The sequence below is a fragment of the Bombus terrestris genome, chromosome 9 (assembly GCF_910591885.1).
Source record: "Bombus terrestris chromosome 9, iyBomTerr1.2, whole genome shotgun sequence".
NCBI classification, from domain to species: Eukaryota; Metazoa; Arthropoda; class Insecta; order Hymenoptera; family Apidae; genus Bombus; species Bombus terrestris.
The window spans coordinates 14,744,429-14,765,257 of NC_063277.1; the positions used below are offsets into that span (position 1 = coordinate 14,744,429).

At 39.8% G+C, this 20,829-nt stretch overlaps 1 protein-coding gene across 3 annotated transcripts in view; it reads right to left on the bottom strand.

Moving 5' to 3' along the window:
* LOC100644210 (dopamine D2-like receptor) overlaps positions 1–15,688 on the bottom strand; it is a 96,678-nt gene extending 80,990 nt beyond the window's left edge. For 2 of the 3 annotated variants that reach the window (XM_020864815.2, XM_048408965.1), the window contains exons 1-2: positions 14,264–15,688; positions 8,964–9,969 (exon numbers count right to left, since the gene is read on the bottom strand). In XM_020864815.2, the coding sequence (XP_020720474.1) occupies positions 8,964–9,680 (717 nt within the window). In that variant the 5' untranslated portion in view covers positions 9,681–9,969; positions 14,264–15,688. The remainder of the gene's footprint in view (positions 1–8,963; positions 9,970–14,263) is intronic. The other variant, XM_048408966.1, reaches the window with a different exon arrangement.
* Positions 15,689–20,829: the final 5,141 nt, after the last annotated feature.

Below are 20,829 nucleotides of genomic sequence, written 5' to 3' on the forward strand. Positions count from 1 at the left end.
CATGTATGATATATTTTATTCTCGTTACACTTTCCTTCTTTTCTACTCTTCTACTAGAATTTTTATCCTTAACACGTTTGTAAATTTATTTTAAGTAGTTCACAATTTTCAGCGTTTGTCAGTTTATCCGTGTGTATAGAGATTTTTTACATATGAAAAATGTCTACACAAATATTATTCATTTGTAATTCGAATTCGATGTTTCTGGTACAACGTTCAAACATGTAATATTTCTGTTTAAATGAATTCCGATCTATACTCTATATGGGCACAATTTGCTGTTATCGTCCTAGAAGCAACTACTGAATTGTACTTGATGTCGAGGAACGGACAATAGTAATCGATTTCGGGGAAACGTATCTCTGAGCCTGGTAGCCCTTCGTTCCAACATCGATTCAAATAATTTACGATCAATCAAGAAACCAGATTCGTAGCGAACTCCATGAGAAAAGTCTGTCCCTCCGATCGATTTTATGCCGGAACATTTAGTTGGCCAAACATTACGACACAACGATTTCCTCAGCGTTCGACGGCTCGGTTCGATAACATCCCAGAAATTGAGACGCTGACTGAAATGGATTAAGTTTGAACCAGGTCGTAAGCGTCTTTTACTCTAAACGTAGTTGGAAGCTGAAATGGCCGTGTTTTAAATTGCTGCTAACGATGTCGATAAACATTATACTTGTTCGCTTCTTGAACGAGGCTTTACGTTATAGCTCGGTTCAATTTCAGTGTTTTCACTTCAAAATTCGATGCCCAACAAAAAAACATCAGGGGAAAATAACTGATATTACGCAACATGGATAGAAATCGAAACCTATTGGTCATACGTTCGATAAGTTTCATTGAAATATGACAATGAATATACGAATAAAAATTAATCCGTCGAAGAAACGTAACAATTCGAAACGTGCTTACAATGCCTCTGATCGATCTAGTCGTAGAAATAAGACCGTACCGCTAACAGATCTTCGTTCTGCATAAGACATACCTTTTCCCTTCAATGAGAGAGGTAAATGCGATTCTAAATGCGACGAGGAAATTTTCTGGGAAATTACTCGCTCCGCAGGCGCCTTGTCGATTGAGAGCGAGATCGTTCATGGGGAGATTGACGAATAGACGTACTGTAATTGTGCAGGAATACTTGCAGAAATACTTAAGATAGGAAAAACGTTCGTATCCATCCCACCATTTGTACCTTCTATTTCCTTTCTATAGAACTTTGCTACATCAAACCTTAATTAAGACCAATTAGAATCGCAAGATTGTCACTCACATGTTGATTCTATCTTCGTACATCGATCTAATTTCTTCTGTAAGGAATCATGTCGCAACAACGATGATCACGTTTAATTTAATAATTATGTATAAATTGTACGACAGCTTGATACCGCAAAATCAAAGGGAATACCAATGTTATGTAGCCAGAGTAACATTTCGTTTTTGTGTGAAACAGTTCGGTTCTATGAAAATATTTTTTCATCGATGCCTCTATAATGAATGTTAATGTTTCGTTGGAACGCGTAACTACATGCGCGATTCCCATTTCCTGGTTTTACACCTGCTCTTTGCCTACATCCGTTCCCTGTAGCGTTAATTAGTCTGTGATCTTTTGAAAAATATGCAGTTCATATACACCGTACGCTCAATATCGTTCCTGCCTCGACGCTTTTGAAACAAGCTAACGTTTCCAGAGATTGCGCTTATTCGTACGTAATACACCAATCGATAGACGCGCGTGCAACTACCATAAAATAACTATCTCACAGTTGATTAGAGACTAAGTGTATAACCATCGAGAACAAACAACTTTTTAATCGATATGCCTTGCTTTCCTAAACATGCTCTTTATCAGTTAAATTATTAATACTTACGGAGGCTCTTAAAAAAGTTGTATATAATCTTAAGGGCGAAGTTTCGGTTTATTTGGTTAAAAATATCGTCGGATCAAATTATTTAAATCATAAGTTGTACGTTTCCACATCGTAAAACGCGACCGTATTCGCGTGATTTCCTAACGTCACGTCTGACCTTAGACGGACCTAGTCTACTGAGATCGAGTCGACAGCGTAAAAGTAGTATCAATTCGCATTACCAAACATCAATCGCATCATTTTCGTTCATTATAATTCTTGCCAGTTTATGGTAACGCGTTGTTATCGCGTTGATCGATGACTTACCGATACCGAGGCTATCGATTGAAAAGTCGCGAACTTAATACACCAATAATTTATGAAACTTTCTGCTCAATCAGAACTTTTTAGGTCACGTTATAACGAATACGATTGTCGTGCCACGATCAAGTCGAATTACGGTGACACAGAGGGATGGTGAATCTACGCTCTCTGCTGTCCTTCGAGAAAAATAGGATGTCGTCTATTTAACATCTACGAAAGAACCCTCCATTGCTCACGCCTCTGGAAACATGGTAAATGGAAGAAATAGATTCTTTGACGAATGATTCGTGGAATTCTGATTGTCGAGGAAGGACTTTATCGCAGTCGCTATCGCAGCGAAGCATTCAATTATGCTGCGAACCTTTGAATAACTTTCCCTTTCTTTCTCTCTTGCGGTACATCTCGTACTTTAATTTAAACGTTTCAAGAAAAATATTAATTATTAACAGGACCCAATAAAAGCTCACAAGAAAATGTAACTGAGAATTACACAAAACAGGACGTCACGTCTGGTTTAGCACAAGTAGAACGATCACCTCTGTCCTTCTCAGTTGTATGTTTCCCAATCTCTTTCTGAATCCGATGACGATGCAGCAATCTGGCGTTTGCTTATACAAGAGTAACGGTTTCTTTCACGTCATACCATTTTTTCCTTCCGACGATGTTCAGAAGAACGATCGAGATTTTATCGGCTGACATCTAAACGCATATGAAAAATGGATACTCCAACTACCTGAGGTCGATCTGTTAACTTTATATGTATATTGCATCTAGCTTTCCAGCACTGGGTGAAAAGTGATTTTCGATACGCTGGATTTTATGGTTTCTTCGGTGGCAAATTTTCCCGTTATTGGATCTAATCGATTTACAACAAGTATAAAAGTACGCGTTCAAGGAAAATCGTGAAAATAATACACTGCCACGCGGACGATAAACTTATTTGAGTTTGAAGAAATTCATAAGATTGTAAATGCGAGAGAGTTACTGGAATATTCATCTGTAAAATGTTTGCTCGAGGATAGCGAACTATTAAGTTTGTAAGTAATACCTTACGATCGCTCTAAAACACGTAGTTCCGTTTCTTACCCGTGCGTTCTTATCATGCGCCCCGCTAAATTGTGCGCGCTTCACAATCAATAATTTCTTGTAACCGTTTTGCATTAAAAGTTGGCTAAGATTGATTAGCTTGGAAGAATGGAAACAAAAAGGAAGATTTTATTCCTCGCTAATTATATTCCATAGTATTTGTGTTTGATTTAGGAGATAATCAAGACGAGCTTGGAGTGAAAACGGCTTTGAAGTTCGCATCGCTTACCTTTCGCTTCACAGCTATATTTAGCCCAAGAGATCGAGTGCTTAGCGCTTAAACAAACTATCTTAAGGAAGATGAAATACGTTACATTACGCTGAACAACACAATATGATCAACTGTTATATGTGCTGGTGCGCGCTCGCGTCACATTTGTCCCATTCTTGTACGAGATCTGCTTTCACAGGAAGCCATTATACCGGAACGAAGGAATAGAATAAAGGTAGTTGAAAATTATGAACGAGCCGCGTGTGTTTCGAAATTACAGCGGTTACATGGCATATCACGAATCTGTCTGGCAAAGATGCGTTAAATGTCAACGTATTTCGTAAAACTTTCGACAAATATAAATTGCGCTCTATCAAGAATTTATCGTACTATAGGTTTATAAACGTGTCTCGTAATTTATTACGATCGTTCACGGCTTGTGTTTAATTCGTTGATTCTCTGTGCACGTGAATGAAAATCAGAGTATTTTTATAAAATCTCTGATACTCGATACATTTGATCTGCGTGAAGCAATTTTCTACCGTGACTAGTTTCATGCTTGAACATTCGCCGAAAAATAACAATAACTGCAGTACATTCGTGCCATGAATTTCGTTACCTCAAATTTTTACATGCCAAACTCTAACGAAATCCCCGGTACTCCAACAGCTTTTTTTCCATTTTACGTAGCTACTCGACCTTGACGCATGACGCGCGTTGACGTTCCACCGAACATCTCTATTCACCCCGTGAAATTTTGTATCGCTTGACGTGCTTGTGTTGCACGTGTTTCGCCACGATCAATCTCGAAATGACGAGAAAGACGATATCTAGGACAATAGCATTCGAATTGAGCCTTTTTTCATCGTTTAGCTGTTAACTTCGTGAAGGGCGATCAACCGTACAAATGAAACTGACTAGGCGAACGTACATCTACCGGACCATTTATCTTTTTCATCTTGTTTATAAAACCATTGAAACGGTTGCTTTTATTATACTTCTGTTAGGTTTCCCTTTCGAACGTTTGCAATCATATGTGGAGACGCGAATAATATTGGCGCCGAAAACAATCAGAATGAATCACTTTGAAATTCAGGCGCCATGTTGACGCAAGGGAAGGAAAGAAACGTTGTAGAGATATGTTGCTTATAGAGAGGGATCGTTCGGAAGAGATAACTCGTGTTTAGACGAGCCGGCAAGGCCAAACGATTCCGTGTTCTATTCCCAGAAGAAAAGTGGTCGGTTCCTTCGGCATGAACATTAATATTCATATTAGCGGGACAACGAATGGTTTAACCTCTGTGTACACAGCTCGAATCAAAACTGGGTTGAATCGACCAAGTAATAAGCATGCATGCGATGAAGCGATCTGTGTTATTAACATAGACCTTGTCCCAGCTGGCGATTCACCGTGTTATTCCACTCCGTAAACCGGTTGAGTGGTGAGGCTACCTACGAATCGAGGGATTATGGAGGCAGGCGAAGGAAAACGGATCGAAATTGCTCGTGGTCACGCCAGCACCCACTCGACAGAACCTAATACCGACTGTTCCACCTTTTTAGCTCTGTCCTTCTCTTTTACGCCTTTCACGTGCCCTTATCCTTTCCAATTTTCTGACCATCTTTCACAATTTTTCGTTCCACCGAATCCGGTTGTTCTTTGTACGCGGATATTTTACCATAATTCCAATAATTGGTCAAGGATGCTCAATTTCGCCTGTGCACGTGTAGAACACGCGGTTTTCACATGACGTTGAGACGTCAGACACTAACAAAGAAAGAACAGTAGAGACATCATTGAGGAAAAGAAATTACGGAAGTACTACGAAGAGATTCGAAAAGTGTCATACACATACACAGAAGGATCACAAAGACACCGTCCACCTTATAAATTATTGGAATATCGATACTATCGCGCAAGTAATGATGCATCAATTAGAAGAAGTGAATGTACGGGAACGTCGTAAAATGAATTGATTAATTTAGACTTCAATTATAACCGATGTCGTTTCGAACGGCTGCGTCTCTCCTGCGATTCGCAGAAACGAAACGTGACTATAAATATATTGGTGAGAGTAAACGATTGTTAACCTACATAAATTCGCGAAAAGATTTACGGTGACAGCAGCTGTAGAAAGTAGTAGCGGAGATACTGGAGCAAACTACACAGCTGTTTCTGCCGTGTCCAGAAAAGTGCAATAATAACAGAATAACTTTTTCGTGAACCGGAAATCTCTCGTGGCATACCGACGTGACTGCAAACCACGGCTTGGCATGTCGTTACAAGGTAATATGTGCGTTCAGCACACAGAGTGCACTAAAATGTAACGGTCAAGCTACATTTGCAGAAATAAAAGACAGATCTATCAAAGTCAGCGTGGTAAATGTATCAAGCTTTCCTCGCTAGTTAGCCTATTCTTCTAGTAATCATTCCGTTACAACGAAACGCTCGACGAATTACGGCGATGATAATGAAGATTGTATGGCATAACGAGGAATAGAAATTGAAATTCTAATAAGCGAGCAATTTAGATGAGAAACTACACCGATGCGAGCGATTATAAGTATGATAACATAGAAAAAGGAAATAATGAAAATTACACGAAATAACGTGCATTTTTCTTTATTCTTGATCTTCTTGTTGTCAGAAGAGGATTGTGTCGAGAAAATTGAAAAAGGAATTAAAATTTCTCCGCTAAAGATACAAGCGATAGCCCGTATAACGTCACAGCAAAGACTTCAAAAATTTCTGAACCTCATAATACAAGTAACCATAAAAGCTTGGAACTACCAGAGAGCCGATAAAAGCGAATTACCAATCAGCGTTAAGTTACGAAGAAGAATATTCTGACCAGGTATTCCTTCGAGAATACTTACTTCAAAGCTCCTCTTAAAACCGAAACGGAATTAAGTGGATATTATTAATTTCTCCATCCCGAGAAAGATCTCCACGATATGATTAAACATGTAGCTTTTCGTTCATTGGCCTGTTTTATTATTTTCTTTTCTTCAAATTGAAGGCCAGTATTTGATAAGATCGCATATCACGAACACGGGCTGACAAACAGCACAGTTTCACGACGTTTCGCGAAACTGCGAATCGTAGAACGCGAGTTCGCGCTGGCAACCGATTAAAGTGCTTCGATCGTAGCACGACACTCGAGTCGCGACATTATCGTTGCGACGCATTATAGGTGCGCACACACGCGTCGCTAAACTGTTTAATGTGAAACTCGCGAACGATCATTTAAGCGGTCGACGAGGGATTTTAGTACGCTGCACCGTGTTAATATCCAGCCCGGGACGTCTCGGTCAACCCGATAGAGGTTGGAACATGCCGCTCACTGTATTGGTCAGTTCGACGTGAAAAAAATTATGGAAGAAACGATGAAGATAGAACGACGAAAACGACGAGAACGAATCTTAAATTCTTCGTTCGTGCGACGATAAACGATTATAGATTTTTTCTAGGATATCAAAATCTGTTCGGATGGCCAACGTAATTGCTTAATACCGACTGAACTTTATCAGATTATTGGAAATTTCCTAGAAGTTAATTCGGTGATAAAATCTTACGTTTTCCATTCTCGAACTCGTTCAATTTGCATGCCATAGAATCTTGCGGGAATCATTTTATCCGTAATTAGCTTGTGATACTTTCATTTCCTGCAAACGCGACATTTAATTTCGTTATTTCTTTGACGTGCCATCGAATTCGGGCACCCTCATGCATATTCCAAAAGGTACATCTTTACTGGTCATTAGGTTTCATGTCGGCCGCGTGGAATAAATCACTCACATTCCCCTATAAATTAAACTTAAACACTGTTGCTTTTGCGAAATGTTCATTAGTACAAACGAACGCAAATGTCGCGTGTACGAGTGCCACTTTGATCCACGTATACTTTGTGCGTGAAAAGGATGGCTCCTATCGTGTTTACGCGACATAATCTCGTACCAAAATAATTCAAGCTATCACGCACTCTATAAAACACAGAAAAATTTTGTCAGATTAGTAAGGACTCAAATATCAGACGCAAAATCATTTTGAATTATTGCTATTGCGTAGCGTGCTGATTAGAGAAGCGAATATGAAACAGCGAATCACGTAATAACTCGTAAATACGTAAATTCCGCGTTGCAATTATAGAACAATCCCTGATTATACGTACAATGTTGTACAATTAATTAAATTGCCGATCGCAAATACACGTCTTGTTGACGAAGATATTATAATAATTACACGTAACTTTGGACAAAAATATATTCAAATTTTCCCAGGAACTATCCCGAACGATTCGACACGATGAACGTTCGGTTAAGGCGAGGATAATGGAATATTGACGATTTTCGATCGAAGATTCAACTCTAATAAATTAATAGCATTTTTATAGGCCCTGTGCAATTCATAATTAATATTCGTTCTGAAGAAGGGTTCAGAACCTAACTCCACCTCGATTCTCGTAAAATTATCATCTTCTACTGATATCGTGGAATATTGCTTATCGAGTTGCGGAAATATAGAAAAGTCTCTCATTGAAGTAACATAAATTTTCTGCAATTAGCTTTACGTGCTAAGGTAAAAACATATTCGTTACGGTAATTATTCAGGGCAACATAAATTTTGCGCATTTAATGGTGCAAAATGAAATTATAATACCTTGACGCCAGACAGTTTTATCCTTTAAATTAATAAGAACAAATGGGATCGTAAAATGTACATAGGTCCTAAATCGTCCTAAAATGTAATGAAACAAGATAAATCCGTCAGAAATTTATTTCGCGTAAGATTGAAATTTATTCCAGAACGTAAATAAAACGGCAGTTAAATAAATACTGCACGCATAAAAGAATGCTTTCGCTGGCAGCGCTCGTTTGACATCCGCACTATGACACGGTAGGAGCATTTCGAACGGAAGTAGGTCATCGCTATCACGGAATTCAGGAGCTGTCACTTGAAGAATTACTCAAATTGCTTTAATTAACTAATCCTATTTCATTTGATTGGTATACGTATCCGAACTGCGGAACCATCGACATTCGAACAAAATCATCGTTTGTTCGATAAATATAGATCTATGAAAATTCAGTTTCCCGATACAATAATAGGGATGCTAACTGATTTCCAATGAATTGCTTTAATTAAATCAGGTTATAAACATCGCGCAAATGCGATGGCAAAACAACCGGACCGACGATACGAAGAACATACCGATTTGGCAGTCATAAATGTCACGATGAACTTGCAAACGAGTCAGTGAAAAAGGCATCGTTGTCTTTTACACGCCGGAACTAAAGTCTGAGCGAATTTCGAAAAGTTTATATTTCGAATTAACATCCACTTCTAGCACATCGGAATAATAGCCGACACGATAATTATTTTTATCGAGATAAAGGGTAAAGTGCGAAGCGTAATTAATGAATTCTTTTAATCCGTCGCCGTCCGTTTTAAAAGCCATTGTAATACGTGGAAGAAAAAGCGGACTCACCAAAACGTAGACAGCAAAGGGCATGACGAGCACAGCAACGAGCAGATCAGCGACGGCCAGGCTCACGATGAAATAATTCGTGACCGTCTGTAAAGCTCTTTCTCGAACTACAGCGAGGATAACCAATACGTTGCCGAATAGCGTTAAACAAGGCACGATCACCAGGATCAGAGCCCACCAGCTGTTGGCATTCGTCTTTTCATCGACGTCTGCTGTCGGCCCGCACTCACCCGCTCTAACACCAGCTGCGGTGCCCGCGACTATCGACGACGTGCAGTTCACGCTTCCGTTCAGGTTCAGGTTAGCCCCTCCATCGTAATAGGCCGTCAAATTAACGAAAGCGCTGTAATTCAATCGATTGATGTAATCGTTTAAGTCTTCGAAGACGAACAGATCCGATATGCCGGTGTAATTGTCGGAGCTAGGCGACGACGGTGATACCGAGGAAAAGAACGACGATGACACACTGAACGAGGAACCGGAAGGCGTTGTACCTATCGTTGTCGAATCATTGAACCAACTTAACTCGATGCCACTGGTTGACGCATCTTTTTCGCTTCTTGAGAAAACGTCGTTTAAGACGGTTTCGTCGTGTATGGTGACGGTGTCCTTGGTTCCGTTACCAGAAAACAGATCGGTTAGTCGTTGCGTATGGTCTAACGACAGATTGCTCACGATGGACTTAACCAGAGGCTGGTCGTTCGTGTTCGTCCCCATTTCAAATTTCTCTACTCGTGAATACTGGACGCCGATGTTGATCACGAGATTTTGAAACGCGTCGGTTCTTTAATTTTGTCTGGCATCCTCGTGACCGTTATCTAAGTGTTCACCGGCTAAGCGTTTCGTTTCCCTTACGTTGGTGATGTGCGGCGTTCCTTGTGCGATAACATTCTCGATCGTCCGTGCACGCAAGAAACGAGGTGCTGCGTCTGGACTATCCTCTCACCAATCACCACAATCGCCCCAACCTTAGCGGCGTATCATTGAAATCCCTCGTCGAGAATCTCTGTAATAGAAAGAAGAACCACGGTCAGTACCTTCTTCCCTTGCCTTACATTTTACACCTATCCTTACATTGTAAAATAAAAGCGTAATGTTCGGCGTCGTAGTTGCGTGTTAGATAATTCAATCTATTTTCGCTCGAGTTTGTACCTTAGTTTTATTTCCGCGGTAAAACGCGTTACACGAACGCCACGGAAATAAAGGCGGAAGAAGGATTAAGGAAATTTAATTAAATTAAAACCGTAGACGGTAACTACCGTGATATAATGAATTTCGAAGGACTTCCTTGGAACTGAATAACAGATTAAATATTAATACAGGTCAGATGGTTGCGAAAGTAACGAGAGATTTTCATCTGGTTAACGAAACAGCTAGAAACGAGCAATTTGTGTTTTAGATTTTTCGTTTCGTTCGGTCGAACGTGGCTTCACGTAGTCTCACAAATATAAACATATTTATACCCGTGATCCTTTGAACGTCCAAATTTGCAACGCGACAAAGGAAATGTATTTTTATTCTTTTATTGTTAGCATCAAATTACGCGATTTGCCTATCTTCTTCTTTTCTCTTAAAAAGAGGACGAAAGGTCTATGAATCAGATAGAGCTTGTCCGTTCGAAACGAATGTCGCAACGCAATCTCAAAATTAAAAGAAAACTCAGGACTTCTCTCAAGCGGTTTTCCTGGCTTAGTTTTTGCAGAGGAACGAACCTCTCTTCCGGGGTAGAAGGAATCGAAAGCACGCACGTAGGAGGGGTGGATTGACAGATGGACAGACATTATAGTGTTTCTCTTGCCTTTCGACGTGAACGGCGTGAAAGAGGGAAAGAGGAGAGATCCTCTCGAACTGCTCGAAGCCGGCAGCCAAGGGAACTCCAAGGACCCTCTTAAGGGCAGAAATCATCTCCTTATCTCTTAGGGCCTACCATTTCCCTGTTCTACATACACTAAGCAAGCCGAATCAAGTGTATCGGTAGTCGTTATATTTTGAACTGTAAATCGCTCGAAAGGAATATGCCTGCATGTATTTTCTTCCTTTTCTACTTAAGCACGCTTTCTATTCTGAACACGCGTTCCTTAAACTTACGTGTCGGATGCTTACTCGTGTGTCTCTCCATTCTGAAAGAAAAATATACCACGGAGAATGTTGCTATTCCAGACGTTGGTGCTAAATGTCAGGAAAATAATGATGTCGATTAAAACGAGTACCACGATGCGAAGTTTTATATAAAACTTTATGCGAAATTTTATAGGAAATGTCACTTCCGTATATTGTATTCCGTGTTTTTAATCAACAGAGATAGAAGTAAGTACACGGTATATCATCACAAATTGCCATGAGCAGTGCCTCGCAAAAAATTGGTTTCATTGAGATCGTCATAAGAGGCTGTTATAATCCTTATAATTAATTGCGGCAAAATAATATGCAGTTTCTTCAGATGCTGCTCTTTCATCGGGTCGCTAACGACACGGTGATATTTGAATATGTAAATATGCAAAGCAACGTTATAATTCTGAGTGAAATATATGTACTAACTTGAATTTTGTTCTCAATGGTAACTGTGTCATTTCCCTCTTGTCTCCTCCCTTTTCCATTGTCTTTCACTGTTTTTCTTTGAATTCTTTATGCAATTATATACATTACTCTTTAATTGTACAGAAATTAGGAGCACTCCAATTTAGTTTCAATTTATTCTATATAACGAAGTAAACTTGCACAGACAATGTTTAAATATAATATTAAATATAATATGGTCGGTCGGCCGACTATATCGTACAATGGTATTCAAAAATTCACCAACGAAAGGATTATTTAACACACCCATAAAACGTTAACACGTTTCAAAGCATTAATTTGTATCGTATGATGCGAAGAACTACACCATGCATCCCAATTCTTTCCGATTAAAATGAAAACATTCGTACACATATAAAATCTGATTATATCCAAGGCTTTTGAAAATATTGCATTTGAAGCAACCCAGTTCACGTGAAAATTATATCAAAAGTAAATGTATAGAATGGCATGACAAGGATGGTAGGAATAGAAAGGAAAACGACCTGTTTACGAAGATGTATACTAAATGGAAACGACGTAACACGGTCGCAAATAAAAAGTTTTAAGAAGGGACATTCGTCGATATAGCCGAGCGCGTACATGTAATTTACATATATCTTGGACTACAAAAGTTGTATTTTTAAACTTTCTTTAAGTCTCTACAGTATTAAGTCTCTGAAACTTCTTGCTTAATAACAATTGCCGTATTAGAGAAATTCGCGTCTCCAAAAATATTTGCGGGCGCGTAGAACTTCAGCCTCGGCTAAGTTTTCGATTGTTCACGCATCATCGTTTCCATTTACGTTATGCGACAATTCTTTTTTTTTTTTTTTTTACATGATTGGTAGAACGCCTCGTGTATTGTACAAATTAGAAAATCAACGAAAGCAAACAAGTGTAAAATTCGAGAGACAAGCCAGAATTATGAGGTCACGCCACAAACAATGATATGACGAATACGCACGACATAAAACAGAATTTTATGCTTCGCCCCCTCGTTCGAACAAAAGCTATATAGGAAAGCCTTGTTATTCAAGTGAACAAATTCGTACGAAGAATCGTCTACCTCGTTATATATCGTTCAAGGAAGCAAAAATGGCAATTCTACAATTTTGGATAATTTACCAAAACTCTATTCTCAAATACGTTCCGCGGGTGTATTACGTTTCGTTTTATTTAGGAGAAATATTTCGGACATTAATCTCAACGCTATTTCCACGAATTTTATAAAATTGCAGATGCACAGACAATTGCGCAAAGGTAATCCACTAGCGAGGGGAAGGAACCGTTTTCAACGAAAATATAATACGCAATTCATTTCGGATAGCGAAGGTTTCTGTCTTGCAAGAAATGAAATCGTGACGTTTAAGATTGATTGTTCTTGCAGCTTACCTACAACTGCGAGAGAAAGGCACAACTGTGCGATGCATAAAGAAAAAATGATGCCTACGTCGTGGTAATCTTGACTTAGATTAATTAGCGAAATGATAGCATAATTAATTATATACGATTGACAAGAAATTCCACTGACACCAGAATGTTCCAATTCGAGATTCGCAATTACTTAAATGTAAGTAACGTATGAAATATCAAGAGTGTTCGTATTCGTATTAAATATTCGAGAAATAGAAAGTGCGATGCGTTTAATGAGGCGATAATTTCCTGAGATATTAAAAATGCGTGATTACGTGAAATGTAGATTGCAACAGGTAATGTATATGTTATTTTGTGCAATTTGATAGCAAAAATAAATTAATCGCGTCTTTGCCTGCCATGGTACATTTACGGCTTGTAGCTCCTCATATAGTTCAAGGATATTAATCTAATTGATATGTCCATAGCCGAAGCAGTACATTCTTGAAATACTTGGGAAGATTATTAGGATATAATGATATCCTTATCGTGTTAAGTAGTAAAAGCACGCATTAAGGCTGGCAGTAGAATGGATCGTAATAAAGAGCAGCACAAAATTCGATAGCCATTATTCTTGCGGTTAATCCTATTCCTCGAAATATTCCAAAATATGCGCTAATTTAAAACGTTTTTAATCCGCGAGATTACAAATGTCTCTTACTTTAGTCGTATTATCTAACTTTACCTCTCCATCTGAGTATAAGAATGGCGTTGACGCCGGGGCAATTATAGTAGAAACTACTATCACGTTCGAGTTCGACTTTAAGCAAGTTTAATAACGTCTTCGCTGTTCCATAATTTTCAAAACTGTATGAAAGAAATAGAACGCGTGATAATCTGAAAGTGCATCCGGTTGCCCGTTGAAATTGTGTCTGCATGAAATTAGTTTAATCGGATTAATATTACGCGAACATTAATTTCGCTGGTTCGTTTATCGCGAATACTTACGCTTTATAAGGACTGAAATACAACGAATACCTTCTACACAAAATTTCGCGTGTGCTCTTAATGCACCGAATAAAATGAGACACATATTTCCGTTTCATATTCCGCGCGCATATCGCCGCATGTACTTACTTTCCTCTTCGCTGTCATCTCTTATTTATAATTCCTTTAATTCGACCATCTTTCACCCCCCCCCCCCGAAACAAGTTTCCTTTCTTCGCTCGCCGTCAAATCGCGTTTTAATTAATAACGACTAAGATCCACTTAGCAATTCAAATTGCTCGTACCTACACCCTTGACCTACACGTTCAGGCATTTCTCGGTCAAGAGAATCTTAAGTAGGAAACTGGAGAAAATTTAGCAACGATTAAACCGTTACTTACCATTGATCACACCTGTGTCACTTTTGCGTCGTCTTAGCAACGTTCATCCATGCCAGTCCGTTCTCTTTGAATTTCTAACGAGTCGATCGACTAACGCAAACATAGTATCGTCATGGTCAGGAGTAGTAAACGTCCTTGCCGATCACAGCGATATACTGCGTGGCCGTGTCAAATAAACACGCGGTGTTGTTCAACAGGCAAAAATCCAGTGGTTCAAAGCTTGATCTGGATGCGACGTCGATTCGTTGGAGAATTTCCTCGTGCTGTCACGCGTTCATCGCCAAGTTCGCCTCGTGTCTTCCCCATATTCTGCGCAAGATCCATGTATCGAGTGTGCCTCTCTGTCTGTATGTATATATCAGGGGGATGATCCTCGGCACCATAGAATACACGATAGTCGTACTAAGCTCCGCCATTCACCTACCGCTGGTAGATCGATTCAATATTTTGCAACGAGATCAAAAACGTCGCACGGCTTTATATTCGATCTAAAGCGGCGGCATTGTACTGCCTTGGTTTATTACGTTTCCCGCAATGCGAATTCGTGTACGGTAGAAAAATCCTTTTCATCGAACTTCCCGTCGGTCTTCTTACGTTGGTCCTTCTCGGTTTCGATCTGCCGATTAAGCGATCTCTATTGGTTTAAACGACGATACAAGACATTGCTCTAATCGGCAACGATCTGCTGGTACTGGACCAGTCGACCCTCGACCAACCGATCGTTAAATTTCCCAGCAGGAAATTCAGCCCTCTAATGCTGATTGCAGAGAATCCTTTGGTCAAACGGGATCCATGAACACTCGGCGTGATTTCCATTTGACCACGCACAATCGACGGCAATTACCAGATACTCTTCTTTGCCATCGGCCGCGTCATTCGATCGTATCGACATCTCGACACACTTCGCACTTTTTACTATCATTGCGATTCTTCTTCCCTCACGCTCTATATCCGCTCGAACTAGTCAATCGCGAAACATCGAACTAAACAAATCGAGTAGATTCTCTCACAAATGCACTCTTGGTATTCACACGCGTCAAAGAACGATCGATTCGATTATCAGGTTCACTGAGGAAACTGAATGGTTCACGACGAGAACAATTGGAATATCGACGGGCGTAGTTGTTGGTCGTAATAGATCACGACGAAGGAGGATACCGCTGAGATACCTGTGGATTCCTCCGTGTCTGGGATCAACGATCGCAATCGAAGTGTCATCTTTTATCGTTGGCCCTGAGAAACCAAGGCGGACCACGTTGGCCAAGATCGAACGACGAGGGGTGGCATCGCTGTCGCCGTGATCGTCCTCGTCGTCTTCCTCTTGGTCTTGGTCGCTTATCTGAATCGCCGAGGCAGCACTTTCGAGCCACGTTGTTGAACGAACGGCGAGCGACTGCCTGTCCGTCCGAGTTTCCACACCGCCTCGAATCCCGAAGCTCGCACGTTCGTGTTAGGTCGGGGAGGGAGAAACGTTGGAGGGGGTTGCCCGGCGGCCTATTCCTCTCTCTTCAACCCTACGCGCACACGCTGCTCTCGTCACCAACCCTTAATTCGCAACCCTACCCCACTACCAGCTTTTTCCTTTTCCTCTTCCTTTTCCTTCTTCCACCGCTTCTTTCCCCTTTTTGATTTTCCTTCATCATCTCTTCCTTTTCCTCTGTTTTCCTCGCGCTTTTTCCTCTCATCGCAAAGAAGTGTAAAATTTGCTGGATCGGCAAATTCCATACCATTATTAAGTTTCCTTCCGACATAGCTTCTATATTATCAAAACTTTGTCACCGCTTTTAATTAAAACCGTCATGCTATTGACGACAATCTGACTATGATTATCTATCGGTAACGATATAAGCAATATTTTCTACAGACCTCCCGTTTCCCTTGTCATTCATTGATCAAGCAAATTAAGATGTATCTTCCTGGGATGCCAAAATCTATGAAAGCAGAGAAATTTATAGTTTCTAATTTTCCGTCTGTCGCAACCACCGAAAAGTAAGAATGATCCTTAAAGTTGGAGCAATTTCTAACTGTTGCGATTGTTCCGATGTGACATGCTCTAGCGCGATACACAATACGCTCTTTCAACCCCCTGTTGAGACAAAAAGTGTTGCTTCTTACGCCAATTACCAACTTCGTGATTTATCATCCCCATCGATATCGACACGCTGCGCGCTCGGAGTTTGATCTCTGCGAGGAAAGAACTATTCGTCCGTTAGCTAAGAGAGCTCGGCAAATGTCGCGGCTACGAAGATACGAAATAACGAGGTAAAACGATGAAACGAGCAGCTCGAGAAACAGGCTTCACCGAGGTAGAGTTTTATTTCACGGGCGAAGTCGATTTATTTTATTCAGGCTGGTTGTCAGTAGAAAACGTCTAAAGACACATCCAGCAGCGAGTTTGTAAAAATTCTGCCCCGCGCTAAACGTTCCCACGCTATTGGAAAATTGAATACAAAAAATACGTTGTTCGATCAATTGAGAATTATGCCAGGTGAAAATTATTGGAGAAATTTGCGCGATGATCGTTGTATTTTGAATCTATGATTAAATTCGATCGCGTTAGTGAATCTTACAGGTTGCACGAGTGGCCACTTCCACGGCAAGATACCAGCAAACATCGGGAATCTACTGGGAATTCACCATTTAATCCGATATAAGCATTTGGATCGATTGAACGATATTAAAATTTTGTTTGTTCCACAATAATGGAAATACGTTGCGTATTATTATCATCGCTAGTAATTATTATTTAACGATTTATCGGTTATACGATGCGGCAAAAATACTCGGGAAGGTATCCAAAAGCATTACTTCGCTTAGTTCGCGTTAGTTGCATGTTCGAAGAAATTCGAATTACAATTTAAACGGTAAGAGTAGCGGTTTCGCAATTACGAGATTCATTTACGAAGTGTAACGCGATGACGGGACATCGTTAACATTTACATCGACTGATTTACGTAGATGAACACCTACGTAACAAAGTTGCAAACCAGCTACAACATATCCTCTGCGAAGCGTTTTAAATTTTCAAAGGATACTTTATTATTCGGTGGCACAAACACGTCAGTCTCGTTCTAAGATAGATGTACCTCTTCGTTAATAAACATCAACTACGGTCATATTTTCATCGCGAAAATGGTCAGTATCCTAACTACGAGATAGATCGACGTTTATTATTTCACAACATAGTTTCCCCTTAAACGAAATGCGAAACAGCATCGTACGCGTTAGCGTTCATTTCTCAACGTTAATTACAAAAACTGTCGTCGTTCGTCCTCCATAAGTATCGGAAAAATAATTAGGAACGTGTAAGGTTTATCATTGAAGGCGCTGCCGACAAAACTCGTACTACACTTAGCCAGCGAAACGTGCAATTTTTTTTCAAAAACTAATAAAACGTATCCGTCGATCTTTTTGTAATTAAATAAGGGCCACCGTTCTAGATACGGCCCTGAATCCGACAGACCGTACAGTAAATCCACTGGCAAAGTCACGAGTCAACGCGTTCTTCCACGGCAAATTAGGAGCTATGATTACAGCTTCGTGGTATCCTTTCAGCCGTGCCTCATAAAACAGTTTTACAACGTATCCTTGTCGGTGCTTGCGCCTGCTCTTTTCTTTTATGTTACGATGAAGACGAAAGATCGCCAGTGAACCGTACATTTTGATGCGACCAAGACATCGAACTTCTCAATGAGACAGCCATTCGACTGCGAACCATCGCTCCTTTCGATAAGATCCGGTATAGCGATATTTTTCCTATCGTTGAATTTTCTGCTGGAAATGCCTACGTTACTTTGAAATTCTTTTCGTAATATCGTCCCATTTATGCTCTTATCGCAATAACGTGTCTGAAACACCTGAATTACCCGGATACCTATCTCTCTGTTTTAAATGAACTTTTGCTGCCATATCATATATGTCGACTATCCAGTTTCAGTGGCAACGATCAACGCATTTCTGACGACCGGTGGTCCGTACGAACCTTAAGAAAACACCGTATCGAATAATGTTGATACGTTCCGACACCTATAACCGGTACGTTCATGGATGCAAACTCGTCTGAAATTCAAGAATAAGCAACTTCACTGGCAGATAGTTGTATAATATATCCATGGATTTTAACTTCGAGAAACATTTGCTCGATAACAATTCGACGTAGAGAAACGCAAACGAACTGCCTCGGTAGTTGGTCGATGTCCGCAGATACGAGAGAATCGCTCGCGGGCCAAACGGCTGCATCGTTAACTACTGTTATTTCGAACTATTCATTTCTACCACGAAGCACCAGACAACGACGCAATCGTTTAAATATTGGTTTGGTGAATATTCGACTCTGATAAAAAATTCACTTATGTCGTCATTCAATTTACTCTATTAAATTTCAATTTATAGCGAACATTCGCTCGATCTGTGTAAATGAATAAGTGATAAATGAATGATACATATAGAAATCGAGATCGAAAATTGAGAGGCTCAATGGGAAACAGGCGCATCTCATGTATGTATAAACTTTTGTCTTTTTTTTTTCTTTTTTATACCATTAATTTTTTTCCGCAGTGTAGTGTATTAGGTTGTCCGAAAAGTTTCTTTCGTTTTATAAGATGATAATAGATGAACAATAATTTCTGCTTTATATTATTTTATTGAATTAGGTATGATCCGTTTCGTTATATTTCTGTTATTATGTACGTGCATAATTCAATAAACTAATATAAAACAAAAAATCATTGTGCGTCTGTTATTTCCTCATAAAACGAAAGAAACTTTTCGGACAACCTAATACATTCTACAATCTACTAATATTGTACAATGACACGTACGTTTCGTCGTATTACACTTTTCACGCAGAGAAAACGCAAACGGGCAATGAAAAAGTGCGTCCATGTTACCCGATCCTTTAAGGACACGTGGCATATCTTAATAGCAGTCTTTATTTATCATCCAAGCATCGTTTAAAATAGTTACAATTTCACATCGCATTTCCTATGAATATAACTTTTCCTTTAACTTGCCTCTTCCTAAAATTATAAAACGGTGGCATGTACCTGTTCTTCACTGGGCTGCTCAATTACAAGCGAGTCGCATCTTCCAGTTTGTTCTCCGCTACGTGTGTCTTACATTATCTGGAACATTGCCTGGCAGACAGAGATGCCGCAGCTTCCAGGAACATCTTCCACCGAAGAGGATTTTCCTGCACGCGCGGACTCTACGTGCAGATTGCACATGGAGGTTTACATGCGCGGTTTCTACACGCGCACTGATTCGAGACAAAGAATAATGTCACGGCATTCAGAGACAGAACCACGTATTATACCAACTATACCAACAACACCAACACTATAAATACATGGCCCGAATCAGGGCAAAGGTAAAGTCAAGCATCAAGACAATTGTACGATCGACAACTTCGATATTCTGGTCCGCTATTCGCAACGTGCGAACAAGTTATATAATCGCATGCAAACATAGTAACAAGCAGGTACATAGTCATGGTTATAGTACGTGGACTGAGTCTTGGATGAATAAATGTTACTTAGTTTTAATATTCACCCATTCAAAAATCACCTGAATCGTATTCGAACGTAAATCGTACAATAGAAAAATGAATTTTCGTTGTATGCACCTCCATCACGCTTTCTACTTGTCTAAAATTTACGGGGCATTCGCGTAGAAAAGGAAAGTCGCGATTGCTATCGTTCCTTTGTAACTATTTTTTCTTACTTCATCCTTTGACTTGAACGAGGTGGTGAATGCCTACTTACGAGTCGCTTGGCACGCGATTGCTCTACATTCCTCTCGAATTTCTCCATATAAGGAGACACGAATAGCATCGGCATCTTCGCTATTTCGATATGGTCCTTATTGCAACACGGAAATTTACGAGTGGCTTTACACGATGTAGCTATGTGCAATAGCCAATTGTACGCTTTCTTACTCCAATTATTTTTAATCTAAAAATAACGCGAATTAAAAAATATTCCTTTTATTTCTTTATCCGTGCTAAAATAGTAAGAACTGTCTTCGATAATTCCATGCGTCTTCAAAGTCGATGAAACTACTGTAAAGAAATCAGCATATCTCGGGTATTTGGATACATTAAACAAATGAGCAGGTAAAATGGATGAAGAGCTTTAAACCGTACGATGGTAAGCTTTAATCTCTTCCACTATCGAATAATCCGGAATTTATTCCCTCGAACTTGCAATTAATCTGGAAAAATATTCTCGAACAGTTTCTCGTTGATTAGCGGATACCTACGCCTGACCATGCACCGACTCGTACTACTTATTATCGATTAGTCTTTGAAGCGAACTCGCCCTTTTCTTCTTTCTCTTTTTCTTATATTTTGTCTTTCTCTTTTTTTAATTTCTTTCGCCACGAAAAGCTGCGATAAATTAGAACCGAAAAAGCTTTCGAATATTAATTGCATTTCCTTGATTTTCACGTTGGAAATCAACCGATTTCCGATAATGCTCCTCAACGCTTCTCAAGTCCGGGAAATGCGAGGATACGAGGGATCGCGTAAAACCGATAATAGTGCACGGCGTTCTTTATGACCGTGAAAT